This window comes from Miniopterus natalensis, chromosome 20 (assembly GCF_054644295.1).
Source record: "Miniopterus natalensis isolate mMinNat1 chromosome 20, mMinNat1.hap1, whole genome shotgun sequence".
Classification (NCBI taxonomy): Eukaryota; Metazoa; Chordata; class Mammalia; order Chiroptera; family Miniopteridae; genus Miniopterus; species Miniopterus natalensis.
This window is the reverse complement of record NC_142100.1, coordinates 11,301,390-11,318,414: the sequence shown is the minus strand read 5'-3', so window position 1 is coordinate 11,318,414 and position 17,025 is coordinate 11,301,390. Positions and strand designations below refer to the sequence as shown.

The following is a 17,025-nucleotide window of genomic DNA, read 5'->3' as shown; positions in this document are numbered from 1 at the left end:
GGGCCCCCCCTCTAATGCAGAGGCCTAGCCCAGCTTCCTGCAGGCAGTAAGCTTTGCCTGGTGGGCTGGTGCTTCTGGAAGTAGGGGGGTGTAAGAAGGGAGAGGAAACTAACATGGCCTCTGGAACTGCCTGATGACCTGATGACTTCGGGGTACGGCCATGAAACTCCATTTAGATCACTGCTACTCAAAGGACGGTCCACAGCGAGCAGTGTGGTGTCACCTGGGAGCGATTAGAAATGCAGAATCTCAGGTCCCTCTCAGACCTAAGGATTCCTGATCTGCACTCTAACAAGATCCCGAGTGATAAATACGCGCACTGAAGACCGGTCCTGGGCAACTTCCCAGAGCCCTGGGGACAGGGAGCTGTAATGAGCACAGATCAGAGTCTAGGAGACCCCAGATTAGTGGTGCGTTCATCTCTGAGCTTTAGTTTCATGACTGAGCCTCATCAGCAGGTTTGATATGAGTTCAGGAGACAGCCCAGGTGAGCACCTGGCACCACATCTGGCACAAACCTCAGCTTGTTTCCACCAGCTGCTCCCTGGGCTCCATAGCCCTTCCCAGGATCCCAAGCTACTTCCCCACCCAGGCCAAGCTGCTGGGTAGACAGGTGATCTCCCCCATGGGAACTGTCCAGCAGGATGTCACTCCTTCCTATTTGCCTTCACACGCAATCTTCGCCTTCTCCCACCAGGCTGGCCACCCCACAGCCCTTGGGGTTTGCCCAGGTTATCTCCACAGGTTGCCCCCAACTCCCCAGCCCAACACCATTGCCCAGCTTCCCTTCTCTGCAGCCCTTCCCACCCGCCCCCTGCCCCAGGGTCGTCTCCCACAACCACACCGCTCCCATTAGTACCATCTGCCCTCTCCATAGCCCTGTGAGATGGTTGGGAGGGGTCTCTGCCTCCCATAGGGTCGGGTAATTTTAATTAGATTTGCCTGCCTGGGGCAGCCTGGCTGCTCCAAAGCACTTTGGAGAGTTGGCATTTCATGTCTGTAAATGTAACGAGACCCTCTCGATTCAGATTAGTGCCCACACTGACTTTTGGGAGCCCCCACCACGGCCCCTCCCAGAACCACAGATGGAGAAAGAGCAGAGGAGGCCCCTCCCTGCCCAGGCCCCTGCAGGGTGGCAGAGGGGCAGAGGGACAAAAGGGAGGGGTGCCTGTGAGTGAAGGAGCCTGCCAGTGCCCCTAAGGTTTGTAAGGTTGTATTTGTATATGAGAATGTGTTAATGAAATATAGTGGTTCCTTCCGATGTGGACACTGTGAGCACGCACACGTGTGTGTGTGTGTGTGTGTGTGTGTTGTATGTGTGTGTGTTGCGTGCGCCCGCTTGTAGGGGCAGAGGGGAGGCCCGGCCTGTCTTTAATTGGATCATACCAGAGCATCGTCTGGGCTACTCAGCAAGGCAGCCAGGAGTCCCGCTCAGATTAATGACTGCAGTCTAAATCTGAGCAGAGCCAGTGATCGGATGCATATCGCGGGTAATTGTGTTTGTGGCCCAGGAACAATACTGAGAGGGAGTCTGAGGAGGAGGCCCCCATGCGGTGGGGACCGAAGGCTTGGACCCGCTCAGTTCTCTCCTTCCTCAGCCCCGACCTCAACCTCGGGATTTTTCCCCCCAAGAAGTTAAAATGTAGCTTTGAGCCACATCGCCCCATCTCTCTGTGCTGGTGGACGGTGCCGTCTGGGACCTGGAGGGTGAGGTTAATTCAGCTTTCACGCTCCCTCCTCCCCTCTGGTCTCCTTCCTTTCCCTTTGAAGTGAGTGGGTTCCCATGGAAACCGTGATGTCCTGGGGAGCAGAAGAGAGGTGGGGAGCTGGCCTGGCCAGTGCAAGTGGAGGAGGTTGGCTTTGCCGCTGCTCAGGAGGCACCCTGGTTCTCACCCTAAGGCTGAAAACCTCCCTGAGAACCCGGGAAGTGGCCCGCCTGGCACTGAAGAAGTTGCTCTTACTGATGGGAAGTGCCACGTGGAGGCGTGAGCACTCGGAACAGCTTTGCTTCTCCATTGAAAATGCTGGAGACTTGAGCTTCAGGTCAGATGTGCGGGGAGAGCGGCTGCTGCACCCTGCACAGCTGACCCTTGAACAACACAGGGGATTAGGAGTGCTGACCCTGAGGCAGTTGAAAACCCAAGTATAACTTAGACTCCCCCAAAACTTGCCTACAGTCGGCCCTTCACATCTACAGATTCAATATTGTGAAGGGAAAACAGTATATTTGATCCATGATTGGGGAACACAAGTTGGAAATGTGAAAATGCTGTTTTTTGACAGCAGATGGTTTAATCGTGGACAAAAAACCTGTGGCTATGGAGGACCATGTATTTGTTTGAAAAAATCCATGTATAATGGGCTGTGCATTTCAAACTTGTATCTTTCAAGAGTCAACTGTATTTTTCTTTTTGTGGCATTACTCACAATTGAATTGATTGTGTTAACACTATTTCTGTTTTCCCCACTAGATCATTAACTCCGTGAGGGCAGGGTCTATGTCTGTTTCACTCATTGATTGATCCTCAGCACATTACACAATACCTTCGAGTCAGCAGCCTGAACTCATTAACTCGGCGAGGCAGTACCCCATGTGTACACCATTCTTCTAGGTTGGCGTGCTGACAAAGTGGCATTGGGGCTGAGGGGAGAGGAGAGCCCTGATTTGTAGCATTTGCCCATTTCCATGGTGTAAATGCTGCCACCATGGCCCGTTTCAAGCTACCAGTGTGATGCCACTAAACAGAGTTGGGGAAAGACGCACAGCTGGCTTTCGCCAGCCAAAAGTACAAACCCCACACAGGTGACCAAGTTACAGGCGCACATTCTCTGTTCTTAAACAGCTTAGCAGGTCTTATCGACGATTCTTTGGCACAGTTTTATTCATGTCTTTAGCCATGATCCTACATTCCTTGGTCTTCACTGGCTTGTCTGGTCTACTCCTGGGTCCTACATTTGAAATATCCTGTCTTAATAAATTAATACTTAGACAACAGTGTCTGGCATACAGTGGGTGCTTTATAAGAGTTTGCAATTGTGCTTTTTCTCCTTAACCTCAAGGCAGTGAACTTTGTCCTTTCTTAATTGTACCCAACACCATCTATCTGCTTGAGTAAAGCCCCGCCGTCACCCCCAACTTCCCCACCTGCCCCAAGTAGATTCCAAGCCTTTCCTGCTTTAGTAGTTAGCACACTCCTTCCTGGCCGCCCCAGAGACCCTGCCAGGCATCAGATCGTCCTCCTGCCTCTGTTTTCCCTCCGCTTTCAGAACCGTGACCTTTCCGTAGAGCACTTCCAGTTCTCCACCTCAGTCTCCTCGGTCCGTAACCACAAACTCAGGCCTCCTCTACCCGCGTGGGACCTGCCGTCCCATTCTAGTTCAGTAAAAGCAGCATACCTTTCAAAGCCCCGTTTATCTCATGCAAGTTCCTGTCTCATCCAAACTGAGTCCCTCTAGAATCCACACTCATTTGGGGAAAGGTCAGAACAGGGCAGTTGGCGGAGTTCAGATCTCTCCCTAGCGACCATCCTGCTGAAGGTCACCGACGTTCCAGGCTTGGTCCTGATCGTCCCATAGCTGGAGGTGCAAATGCAGCAGAGCAGCCGTGCTGGGCAGTGGGATGCGCTCTAGAAATAGACCTGGTGATAACTAGTTTTATCACCTGGGGCACATTAATCTCCCTGAACCTCTGGTTTCTTAACTGTAAAAAGAACATAGGATTAACTAGACTAAAATTAGATCTTATTTGATAATATCTGCCATACAGACCAGTGTTTGCTAGGTAGACTGGGGTGGGGTGGGGTATTTTAAACAGAGAGGCCAGCCCGTGTCCCCATAGCCTGTTTGCAATGTAAAGGGGTCTAGTGCATTCAGGGAGGTGGGAGCCCAGGGTTAGGTCATGGCCTTTGGACTTAGGTGGCCTGGGTTTACCTTCTGGCTTCACCACTGGGCATTATACTTTTCTGAGCCTTGTTTCCTCATCTGTAAAATAGGACTAAAAATAGTGCTATCTCTTCATCAGGACTGTCACGGGGCTCCGTAAAGGACCTGGCGTATGGCAAGCCCTGCAGGTGCTGGCCCCTGTTAGAAGTACATGCCAAGAGGCCATGCAGCAAGAGGCAAGGCGGGAAAGGGCTCCCAGTGGGCTGGTCTTCCCACTGCAATTCAAATAAACATCTTCCAAGCTCTGCTGGGTGTAAAGCCTCCCGTTGGGTTCCAGGAAGGGTTCTGAATAAGGGAAATTCCATCTGAGGAGTGGGAGAAAGAAGACATAGAAAGTAGCTCTCATGTAAACTTGGCACATAGGATGGGCTCAGAAAGTATTTGTGGAACTGACTGCAGGCTGCTGGCCACAGTGCAGTGTGGGAGTGTTGCTCTGCTTTTCCCAAGGGAGGCGAGACCCAGGGGACATGATAGCCCAGCTGCCCTTCCCAGGGCAGGGCTGGAAGATGGGGTGGAAGGAGCCCCAAGTTTGGGGCTGGACCAAGGGGCTGGTCCTGCAGTGACTGTCCTCTTTAGCAGCAGCCCGGCTGCGGCCCTGGGAACTGGTACATCCTAATGAAGTGTCTTTGAGGGAACTCTTCCACCTCGTGACCAAAGGGTGTTTGGGCTCCAGGGAGATGACCCTGGGGCTTAACCCTGTGCCTCCCCTGGCATTGTGCTTGGCCATTCCCAGAATGAGCTGGGTGAGGTGGCCTGAGGAGGGTGTGGGAGAAGTTCAGCCATTCTGAGCAGAAAAGGCAGGACCAGGCTTCTGGACTAGGTGCTGGGAGCGGATGCTCCAGGCTGCATCCTGTCCCGGGCTTTATGGGCTGGGGGCTCCAGCAGACATCCCTGGCTTTTTGAGGCATCAGAGCGAACGTCTCAGCTCTTGACTGTAGTCAGGGAAGTGACCCTGCTGGAGCCATAATCTGAAAGTAAAACCACTCTCTGTTCTCCCCCGGCACCAGAAAAAGCCAGTTCCTCACCCATCCTGACTGCATCCGAAGACCCCGCCCAAGCCCAGCCTCCGCACACCCCGCTGGCAGCGCAGAGGCCGCAGCTGCCTGGCTCGGGAGCAGGTGTGTTCAGAAGCAGTGTGTCCAGCTGCTCCCACAGCTCACTCATGGCCTAGGCAGACCTGAGAGCCTGGGTGCCTGGCGAAGACAGGGCAGACCAATGCGAGGCGCTGAGCCTGGGATCCCAGTGACTTTCATCCTCACGAGGTCATGTTAGGGTTAAAGGAGATAACCAATGCTTACGGTGACAGTGCTTGGTGCGTAGAAAGCTCACAATGAATGATGGCTTCGTTTGAGAGTAGTTACTCTGATGACTACTAGGTCGGATCTGTCCCCTTACTGGAGCTGGGCCTCCCGCTGGTGCGAGTGGGGTGGGTGGGGTGGAAGGAGGTGAGCAGGCAGAGGCTCTGAGGGTTCAGACGGCCGATGATTTCTCACCAGGGCTGCGCTGAGCCAGTCCCGCCATTCTTTTTACCCTCGTGCCACTCTCTGATTTTCCCAAGCGCTGGTCCATTCTGTGGTCAAGTGTAAAGATCGTAGGACTGAGACTTCGGTCTAACTTCTGAATACCTTTGGGCAAATCATTTGACTTCTTTAGACAAGCTTCCCTCCCCCACCAGGTAGGTGTCAAATGAGAGAATGAAAGACCTATAAAAACATTAAAGCCCTGGCCCTGGCCGGGTGGCTCAGTTGGTTGGAGCATCTCCCATGCACCAAAAAAAGGTCAGGTTGTGGGTTCGATTTCCGGTTGTTGAGAGTACCAGAGGCAGCCTATCAATGTTTCTCTCTCACATCCATGTTTCTCTTCCTTTCCCCCTTCCTTTCTCTCTAAAAATCAATAAAAGCATATCCTCAGGTGGGATAAAAAAATGTTAAAGCCCTGTCCGCGCACACATGGAGCACTGTTAGGAGAGAAGCTTCTCTTAGAAACTCGTTTGACAAGCAGAGATGGTCTTGGCTGCGGCGGTCCTGGTCCTTGAAGGGAAAACATGCCGCTCAGTTCTGTGACCCCAGGACAAGTGACTCAAGGGCAACAGATGGAAAAAGGGAGGGGGGTGAAGTGATTCCAATAATCGATCCAATAATAGAAGGAGGAAAGAGCACACAATTTGGAGCTTGGATCCCCAGGTTTAAATTTCAACTCAATTGCTTATTAGCTTGATGTAATTATTTAACTGCATGGCACCTCAGTTTGTAAATCAGTAAAACGGGAATAATAAGACTGTTGGGTATTTAAATGCAATAAGTACATGGAAAAGCACTTTGTGAACTTAAAAACAAACAAATCAAATCCATAGAAAAAGAGATCAGACTTGTGGTCACCAGTAGGGGGAGGGAAAATTGGAGGGAGGTGGTGGGAAGGTACAGACTTCCAGTTATAAGATAAATAAGTACCAGGGACGCAGCATACAGCCGGACGACTACAGCTAATGCTGCCCTGCGACACCAGGAAAGCTGCCAAGAAAGTAAACGCTGAGTTCTCACGCCAAGGAGAATTTTTTCCATTTTTTTTCTTTTTATTGTACCTGTATGAGAAGATGGGTGTTAGTGGGACCTAGTGTGGTAATCATTTCATAATACCTGTAAGTCAAACCATCATGGTGTACACTCATACTCATACGGGGATGTGTGTCCGTTATTTTGCGATCAAACTGAAACAAATGAAGGGGCTGGACATGAGACCCTACCAGGGCTCGAGTCCTAGGTTCTGTGTATTCTTGCCCTTGAAGATCACTTTGTTGAGATTTCACTTTTTCTTTAATGTGCCAGGAGGGAGGTGTGTGTGTGTGCGAGTGTGGGGTGTAGGGAAGGGACAGAGCGCCCTGTGCCCAGCCCTGGGCCGCACACTCGCCAGGAATAGGCCTGTCCACCACCTGGGGGAGGAGCGCCAGTTGGAGCCCGGGACCCTAGCAGACGCAATTCCAATTTAGCAACAAGAAGTCCTCTCCAAGACAACCCAGGCTAACACACCGCCCACCAGGCAGGACTAAAAATATACCCGCATGGTGTCGGCGTCACACCTGAAGTAAAAATACCTCCAACCAGGAGCCACTGGCTCGCTCCTCCGCCCTGCTCCGCGCTCTCCATCTGGCGCTGTGAGGGGGGAGGCGTGGAGGGCTGGGCTAGCGCTCCCTCCATGGCACCCTCCCTCCGAGTCCCTGCCAGCCCCCCCCCCCCCCCCCCCCCCCCCCCCGCACACCCCAGCGGAGCCCCAGGAAAGCAGGTCTTTTTGTAGCAACTGTGGCTAGAAACTGCCAGATGGCAATATCTGATCCCAGTGCCGCCGCGGGAATGGATTCTGAGCCCGAAAGAGCTTCGGGATCGGGTCTCAGAACCTCCCTTCTCACCTCCGATGCTTCTCGCTCCCACGCATCGATCCACCAAATGCTTCCTGAGCCTCCTCTGTGTGCCAGGCGCTGTGCTTGACCCCTGAAGGTTCAAACCGAGAGGACAAGGACGTGGCCAGAGGAGCTCAGCACGTAGGGAGGAAGACAGATCTGTGCACGAGCAACTGCAGTTAGTAGAACTGAACGTGCGACAAGGGAAAAAAGAATAAATTCTGCCTGGCAGTGTTTTTTGGTTAAAAAGTGAGGTTCTGGGTTTCTGATAAACTGTGGTTGCCTGTCTTCTCCTCTTTCTGTACCTCTGTTTAAGTTGGCACGTGGGCTTGCTGTCCCTGCCAAGCGAGTCAGTGGGGATGGGAATATAAATTGATAGGAGTGGATATGCCGATGTTGCTCTGAATCAGAAAGGTGCCCACACTCCGTTCCAGGGAAAAGGAGCCGCTTGCTTAGTGTCAGACACTCTGCACACTTCTTCATTGAACCCTCACGGTTACCTGCGTGGTGGTGGTGGTGTCCCTGCTTCATAAACATGGAAACTGAGGCTCAGAGAAATTCAGTGACTTGCCCCAGAGTCACACAGTTATGTGACTCCAAAGTCCAGACTTATTTCTGACCACCCAGCTTCTCGCCCTAACTGCAGATGAGGCCCAAGTGGAAACCCTGGTGCATTGCTGATGGTTCAAGGAGGTTATACTCCCTCTCGCTGGGGAGGCCATCAGAGCGCCTGCGTAGAAGGGATGGCACTGGGAGCCGGATCCTGAGGATGACTGGAAGGGACAGGTAAAGACCCAGGAACAAGCAGCTGAGGTGGGAGGAGCAGCAAGAGCACCAGGAGTCTGGTTCACCTGCGCTGGTGAAGGGGGACAGTGCAGATACAGCGGTCCTGGGCCACCTGCTGTCCATCCATCCACCGCAGTCTGCTAGTCTGTTGAGGAGAAATGCTGGAAAGAAAGCGGAGGCCACACCCTGAGTGCCTGGGCCTTCATCTTAGGATGCTGACTTGATTCATCAGCATCTAGGAGAGTTGTCATGACAGTTCTCAGAGTGAACGCTTGTAACGGGCCTGCTGGCCGTGAAGGGGTACCCAGGAAGGGGGCAGCGGGCCGTCCTCGAAAGTGGCTCTGGGGTACGGTCTCTAACTCTGTGATCCCAGTGACCTCTGACCTGGGGCAGTAGAAATAAAGGGTTAGAATTCCAGCCCTTGAGCAGTTTCCAGGGCGTGGGCCTTGGCAACTAGAGATCTCCACGAATGTCAGTGGAGACTCTGTTGGGGAGCTGGAGAGCCCCCAGCCTAGTGCTGCTTGGCCCCCTCCCGCCACCTCAGCAGCCAGCAGACTGATGTTCTCTGCAGCAGTCGGACCTAGACCAGGCTCTGGTCCCCCGGAAAATCTCCTCCAGAAATGTGGCTCTCCTGCCACACAGTCCACCCTCTGGACTCTGACCCTCCAAGTGCTCTGACCCTCTACCCAAATTGAAAGAAGAGACCAGAGCTCAGGGAGGGGTAAGTGCTGCCACACCTCCCCTGTCTACCTCCCCCCTCAGCTGATGAGCCTGGGCTGTGAGGTGAGGTGCAGGACGGGCCCGGGGGCTCCAAGGTCAGTCCCAGGGAGAGAAAGGTGGACAGCCCGGCGAGCTGCCACACACTTGGCTGGACCCATAATTGAGGTCTGCAGTCCTGGCCAAGGTCACAAGGGAAGGGACGGCTGAGAGGCTCCGGAGTGATGGAGTGGCAGGACTGTGAATTACAAGGTTTATCACCCAGAAAGAGAATCAACACTAATGTCTCCCTGCATGTGACCATCCCCTGCCCCCCCAGTGGTGCTCTGTTTCTGTTCTCTGGCCCTGTCTCTCCTGTTCTTTGCATCTTAGCCTCTCCACAGCTCTGTATTTTTGCCTTCCTACTTTCTTTTCTTTCTTTCTTTTTTTTCCCCATTCCTTCTTTTTCCTGTTTCTGATCTCCTAAGCAGGAAAAAATGTTTTTAAAAAATTTGACCTCGGTTGTCCAAGGAGGAAGGAAGGGAAGCAGAAAAGGGTCCTCTCGTCTTTCCTTGAGTCCTTTTAACAAAAGGAAATGAGCTTCGGCCTTACCAGGGAACTTGGAGTCAGAGATGAGTATAAGAATTACCAGGAAGTTGTGGTTTCCATCCCAGGAGGTCTTTGAAAACGTTAGGGAAACCTACTGAGCCAGTTTATGTTAAGAACATCTGTCACAAGGTGGGGAAGGCTGTATGATCTGTGCTGAAGCGCGCATGCTCATGGATGCTCTCAGAAGCCTCAGCAGGTCAGAAGCCTTACCAGGAGTGTGTGTGTGTGTGTGTGTATGTGTGTGTGTAGACTGATCACTTTGCGCTGAAGAAAGACTGGGGCTTTCCCAGAGGTTTCAGCCTATCTGCTGCGATAGAGAGGGTGACAGTCACCTCCACAAGGGGCTCCAGCCCAAATCCTGCCCAGTCTGGGTCCAGAGTGTTCGGAGCTGCTCCTACACATCCTGGCCCCAAACCGGGCATTGCAGGCCAGCGAATCTGGGGGACGTAAAAAACACAACGGCAGAAATGTCAGAAGTAATTAAACCAAGTGATGGCTTAAACCCCTGTAGAAATCAACTTATCTGGTTTAATCACTTCTGAAGCCAGCGCACGAGTGCGGTTCTGCGGAGAGGGCCCTGTTTCTCTGGATTGTTAACAGGAACTGTGTATCTTGAACTTGATTTAGGTTCAGATGCTCCTGGGGAGAGGTGATGAGGGTGGGGTGGGGGTGGGGACTTGGAAAATAAAAAATAAAACATAAAATGCTATTCGAGATCATCTCTTCTTGCCCCTCCTGGAGCCGCGCGGCTCCCTGCTCCTGCCTGCCTCCCTCCCAGCGCCCAGGCACAGTGCTGAGTGTGCTAAATTAGGCCATTAGAGAAATTCATTTCTCTTTATTAGTCTGTGTCAAATCCTTTTTATTAGTGGCTGGAAACGACCTCTCTTCTGCAGTAAAATGTCACACCCGTTCACTCCTTTTATTTGTTCTGCACTGACGAAGCTCAAACTCTCCCTGAATTGGTGCAGTGAGATTTATTTCCTCCAAATTTTGAACGGCTTAAGAGAGATTGGGGTGGAGGGGGCAGTCAGGTGGAGGCGACAGGGAGGAGGAGGGGGGAGATCAGCGAGAGAAGGTGAGCTCCTGCGGAGGTCAGATGTCCCGTGGAAATAAAGTTGAACGGCCACCCTTCACATCTTGTTCAGCATCTTCTGGGCCCTGGGACCAAGTTTTCACATTCCTGCTTCTAGCCTCTGAGGGGGATTGATCCTCAGTGGGAGATATCTGGACAGTGACAACGGGGACTCCATGAAACCCATTTAATTGGACAAACTGAAGTTCAGGGGAGGCCTATATCCCGTGCCTAACTGGAAACCCTCTTGCCATCCCACGCCTGGCACACACAGGGACATTCATGTCCCTGGTGACTAAGACACCCCCCCTCCAGCCCTTAGGGTCCCTACCCATTCACCCCACCCCGCGCCTCCCCAAGCCTGCATGGGGCTGCCATTGCCACCCTCATCTCCAGCCTTAGGTGGCGATGTTGGAGGGTAGCTTAGGAATACTAGTCAACCTTTGGCTGCTGTAGGCTGGGCAGCTGGGGAAGGAGCTGGCAACTGGGCTAGGAACAGCCCACAAACCCGGCTGAGTCGTTGGGAAACTGAGCCTGTTTCTCACAGGGTGCTGCAGAGTGTCTCAGCGTCTCTACACTGGAGGTAGCAGGTTACAGTCTGGATTAATGGAAGTGGATAGAGCATGGGAGCCACAGGCAGCCCCACTGCCCCTGGTTGTGGTCCATATGAAAAAGCTAAACAGCTAAGCTCTGATGCCATCTGAACTCCTGGGCTCAGAGATCCAGGGGTCTGGGTAGGTTGAACCAGAGCAAGGAACCCAGAGAGGGTGGGGTATGAGAAAGAGGATTTGGGCGCTGGGAGTTCGGCTCAGGTGGGGAGGGGCTGGCGAGAGGGAGCCACGCCAGCATCCAGGAAGCCTGCTCTGTGCTCCATGGGCCTTGGTTAATTGGGAGGGTGGGGATGGAAAGCATGCTTCCTTCTTCTGAGAAACAGCAGAAGCCCCAGAAAACACCCCCAGATATGCCACACACACACACACACACACATTCTGGGGAGATCTGACACCTGGAAATGAGAGGTTTATAAAAAGAACCCGAGCTCGGCCCAGGGCACGAGACAATGCCTCCCCCCACTCCACCTGCAGCACACCCCTCCAAGACCCAGCTCTGCCTGAGACCCAGGGTCTGACTGCTGCTCACCTCTTCGGCCTCGCTTCCCTCCATGCCCCTCCTGCCTACCTTGCTCCAGCCACACTCGTCTGGGTTTTTGTTCCAGAAACCAGCCAAGCTCACTTCTGTCTCAAGTACTTTGCTTTTTCTCCTGCCTGGAATGCCTCTCCCTCTGATTTTTGCATGACCGCCTCCTCGTCATTCAAGGCTTACTTTAAATGCCACCTCCTCAGAGAGGCCCTCCCTGACCACTCTCCTTCCCTCAGAGGCAAGGACACCCTCCTGTCCCCACCCCTTCTCTAGTGCTACTATGTGAGGGACACGTCACCAGCAGGTCCTCTTTCCCCGTCCCACACACTACCCGTGCTAGCTATATGTACGCAGAACACTCAGTCCCCGCAGATCACACGCAGACAACACCCGGCACGTGCATACGCACTGCCCGCAATACGGGGCACATGCACCTTCTACTCACAGTAAACAAAACCCGCACCCCAGCTTCGAACGTTCCGCCCGCATGCATGCCTGCCGCGTAGGCCCAGCACTGTGTGCACACACAATAAAGACACACAGGGCAGCACACTCGCACAACACTCACACTGGCGCTCGTGGACAGGGGCACACACGTGGCTGTGCACACAGATCGCCCCCCCTTCCTTCGGCAGCTGCCCACGCTCCCTGCAGTGAGCTAGGAGGGAGCGAGCGGTGGCTGGCGGGGGTGCACCCCGCCACCTGGCACGAGCTGCGGATTATTAGTTCCTGGTAATTTAGTGCCCTTGTACAGAGTCGATTTGTGCCTTTCATTCCTAATTGATCTAGTGGCTGTTTAAATGGCAGCAGGCATCTGTTGAGAGTAGGAAGGTTCATCAGGCGCAATAATTCATAACACCGCCTGGAATTTGCCTTTCGTGTCCCTCAGCTAAGCCACTGCAGGCTCTGCTTAAATTGCAGCCGCCGAGGCTTTCTTTGGTATTCCGCTCAGGGCCAGGAGAGTCTCGCATTAAACTGGGATCAGGCTAGATTAGACCATAATATGCTGCGGCATTAGTGGCTGCAAATGAAGACTTACACTGGAGTTTAACCCCTTCACCTGGCTTCCCTTTGTCTTCAGCCGGATGGCTCAGAGAGCCCGCTGTTTTCCCCGTCAGCTTCCTGGGGAAAGCGGAATAGATCTTCTAGATTTGGGGCTGCAGATGGGCCACCCTCAGATATTGACCCTTTTTTCCCTCCAGATGAAAACCCAGCTGGCAGCCTTGGGGCCCACCTGCTAATGCATCAGCTCCCAAAACAAGGGTTGGGGAGACAGTGTCCAGGACAGGCTCTGCTGAGCCAAGCAGCTCATCTGAAGTAGGACTATCTCCCTTCATCCCCATGGCCCCTGAGCCTCAGTAGAACAACTAGCATATATGGGTTTGAGTGTGGATGGGCCAAGCACCTCTGTCTCTTTGCCTAGAATTATTAGAACCCCAGGATGGGGCAGGCTCATTGGGTCCCCACCTACCTGCAAACGCTGTGGAGGCTGAGTGTTCAGTTCTCCTCGCGGGGGGGAAAGCACTGTCTAATTTCTTTTTCAAGTCTTGTGCTTTCCAGTATGGTAGCTACTAGCCACATGTCGCTATTTCAATTAACATTGGTTAAAATTAAATAAAGTCAAAAACTCAGTGTCCTAGGCACAGGAGTCATATATTTTTTAATCCCCACCCTAGGATATGTGTTTATTGATTTTTAGAGAGAAAGGAAGGGAGAGGGAGAGAGAAACATGGATGTGAGAGAGAAACGTCAATCAGTTTCCTCCTGGACACGCCCCAGCCTCAGATCTAACCCTCAGCCTAGGTATGTGCCCTGACCTGGAATCGAACCCGCACCCTTTTGATGTTGGGGACGACTCTCCAACCAACTGAGCCATCTGGCCAGGGCAACAGTCATACTTTAAATGTCCAATGGCCTCTACTAGTTAGTGGCTGCCATGTCGGACAGCAGACATTGTAGAACATGTCCATCATTGCAGAAACTTTACTGGGCAATGCTGGCCAGAGCATCCTATTTTTCAGAGGCCTGGACATCAGGCCCAACACACATGCTTCCCCCTGTACCAGCAAACAGAGCTTAACCAAAAAGGAAGAGCTAGATTTCATGGTCCCAGGGGACTGAGAAAAGAAACCAGAGGGGGATGTGCTGATGCTTTTTCGGGACCACCATGGGAGGGAAGGGAGCCCCAGGATCCAGTGTCAACATCCCGTGCAAACACATGCACATATGCTGGGTGTTAAAACATAGCGATTCACAGGTGCTGCAGAGAAGTAAGAGTGATACACACTTATATATGCACACAGGCACACACATATAACATATATGCAGTCAACAAATGCTTACTGAGATCCATGTACCTCTGCTAGACTCCGAGCAGACAGTGGTGAATCAGGTGGGCTTGCATCCTGCCCTCATGAGGCTCACATTCTAGTGAGGAAGGCAGGTGATAAAGCAAAGAGCTCCGGGAGCCATCAGCACAGGGTGAGGGAGCTTCCCGGAGTAGGGGACGTCTCAGCCAAGACCCACAGAGCCGGTCAGGTAAGCCCTTCAGTTCACATAACATCCCAGCCTGCATCACACGCCACCCTGCTCACGCCCAGACCCTTCATCCCCTAACTCACTGTCGGTCACTGAACATCAAGCGCCGGCTAGAGGCATGCAGGGCAAGGCCCTAAGGATACAATGACCATTAGGACAGGGACAGTCTGGGAGGAAGACTGTAAATGAAAAACGATGCAAATGGTGATTTCTTACGGATAATGTTAGGTGTGTGATGGTAGGAAAGTGCAGGGAGGCGATATTCCTGTAACTGGGTGTCCGACCTGAACTGAGTCGGCTAACAGATGCAGGACAGGTGGAGACTCCTGCCCACCACATGTGACCAGAATTCAGGCTCACCCCCACCCCGCCCCCCCGTATGACTCACAGACACCGGTGCTCCCTCGGCTGGCTTCAGACAGCCAAGGAGGGGTTCGACCAGCCGCTAGTGTGCACGTCCGGGACTTGTCTGTTCACCTCCCACGTTTCCTTCCTGGGTTGACCTTGAACCAGAATGGACACCTACTCCTCTGAAGGGTTACACCCTCACCCTCATCAAATGTCCATGCAGCTTATCTTACCAAAGAGAAAAGTTAGGCGCCGGTGGGGAGGAATACAAACCATCCGAGGCCCCAGGAACGGGAGGCTGGACCTTCCCCACCAGGACGTGAGATGCTGCCATCGCGACTGACCATGGGGACTTGGGAGTCGGGCCTTGAGAGGAGAAGTGTTGGGAGTGTGGGGAAGGGACCCTGGTGGCATCTGAGCCCAGCCAGCAGCAGGTCTTTGTGCGCATTGTGAGCTTTTGCTGTCCCCACAGGCACCCTCTTTTCCCGCTCCTGACGCTGCTGTTTGAGAAATGTGAACAGGCCACCCAGGGCTCCGAGTGCATCACCTCCGCCAGCTTTGACGTGGACATCGAGAACTTTGTTCACCAGCAGGAGCAAGAGCACAAACCCTTCTTCAGCGATGACCCAGAACTGGACAATCTGGTAAAAACCCTCTGGACCCCACCCTGGCTCGGGTCTTCCTCCAAATGCCCTATAAATGATCCTTTCATTCATTCAACCAAAAGTGTTCTGTGCCCTCTGTGGGTAGGCACTGGACGCCCTTCTAGCAGCTGAGAGCCATTTCTAAGTTCCCTACACCAAGGGCTGCAGGCACAGGTTTTGCTGCCCAAGCTCTCCCCTTCTCTGGTCTCTGCCCACTGCGGCACCATCGTCCCCTACCCAGCCTCCTGCAGTGCGGACAGGAGAGGAGGGTCTTGGCACCCAGAATGCCTGGGGCAGCGGTTCTGGGGGCTGGAGTCCTGGAGTGTTGGTAACTCTGCCAGGCTGATGCGCCGCAGTGTGGAGGAGAGGACGGGGGTATTTAAGCACATGAGCAGCTAGAAAGACCTGGAGACACAATGGTGTTGAGAAGGAGGCCAGCAGCTGTCTTGCCCAATTAGGGGGACACAGTAGATGAGGCTGTCAAACCTAGCTTGTCATCAGATCATCACTACAGCTTCTTGTTCTGTACAGCCTGGAAAATGCCCAAAAGTGCCCAGCTCTGTGCTCTCCCCTTGCCGACACTACCTGCGTCTCTCAGGGTCTGTTCACGCAAATACTCAGACTTCTCGATTCAGCCCAACAAACCTTGGTTAAGTGTTTGCTGTGTGCCAAGCCTGCCCTGGGGAAGTGGATATTGTAGCGGCGGCCCCAGCGGCCCCAGCCCTCTGGCACTCCTAGCTCCCAGATAACAGGGCTGTGAGTGGTCAGGCTGGTGGGGCAGCCCTTGGACATCCCATCCACTCATGGGGACCTGATCCACCCAGATGAGTTAGCCACAGTCAGGACTGGTAGATTGGTCGATTATTTTATTTTATTTTTTTAATGGTTTTAAAATTTTTTTCAATTACAGTTTACATTCACTATTATTTTCTGTTAGTTTCAGGTGTACAGCATAGTGATTAGACAATCATATACTTTACAGAGTGTTCCCTTTGGCAATTGGTCAATTGCTTTAATGGGGAAGCTGGAGGGACATTTAGAGATGAGACGCCCGAGGCTGGCTTCCCTGTTTGCCGCCTGCCTGACTTTGATGACTTCACTCCTTTGAAGCTTGGTTTCCTCACCTGTAGATCTAACACACCTATCTCCAGTGACTGTAATAAAAACATCAGTGAGGTGGCTTGTGGAACTAAATGGCCTTTAAGAACGCATATCATCCAGAAGGTTAATCTCAAATGCAGTATCGCTGGGACAAGGCATTCTAGCCTCCCAGCTCGCCACCTGGCCCCGAAACTTTACCTGGGGGGCCAAGCAGTGCCCTTCATCGCCCCCCCTGCCGTCCTGTGTCGCGAGGGGGGGTGAAGAGGCCAGCCACAGGAGCCATCATTAGAACAAGAATCATGTAGCCAGCACAGCCGAGATGCACATAATTAGAAATTAGAAAAAGGTCAGATCGCGTCATTATCAGCTCAATCAGCTGCCGAGTGCCACAGCCAGTTAATCTGGCATCTGTATTTTTTACAACCCCGCACACGTAGCCCAACGGACTGTAACTCTTTATCCGGACAGATATACTGCGCAGCGGAGCAGGGACATAAAATGAGAGACCCCAAGCAAATGAGCTGAGATAATTGAGAGATTTATTTTATATATATGTGTGTGTCAGGGTGGCTTTCTTCTGCCCTTGAATATTGACTTTCACAGGTGAAATTGTCAGGAGGACACTGGGGTCCCCAAAACTTTGTCCCACCCTGGGATCTCGAGCTCCGATCCCACTTTCTGCCTGGCCCCACCAAGCCCACCGCTGGGCATGAATCCCCCCCCCTCCAGCTGCCCCCGCCCTAAGCACTTTGCAT

General features: G+C 52.9%; 1 protein-coding gene across 1 annotated transcript in view; it reads left to right on the top strand.

The window, feature by feature from the left end:
- The window catches only part of PKNOX2 (PBX/knotted 1 homeobox 2), a 255,958-nt gene that overhangs the window by 201,848 nt on the left and 37,085 nt on the right, over positions 1-17,025 (top strand). Inside the window, exon 5 of the mRNA XM_087828594.1 lies at positions 14,998-15,169. Coding sequence (XP_087684720.1) covers positions 14,998-15,169 — 172 coding nt within the window. The remainder of the gene's footprint in view (positions 1-14,997; positions 15,170-17,025) is intronic.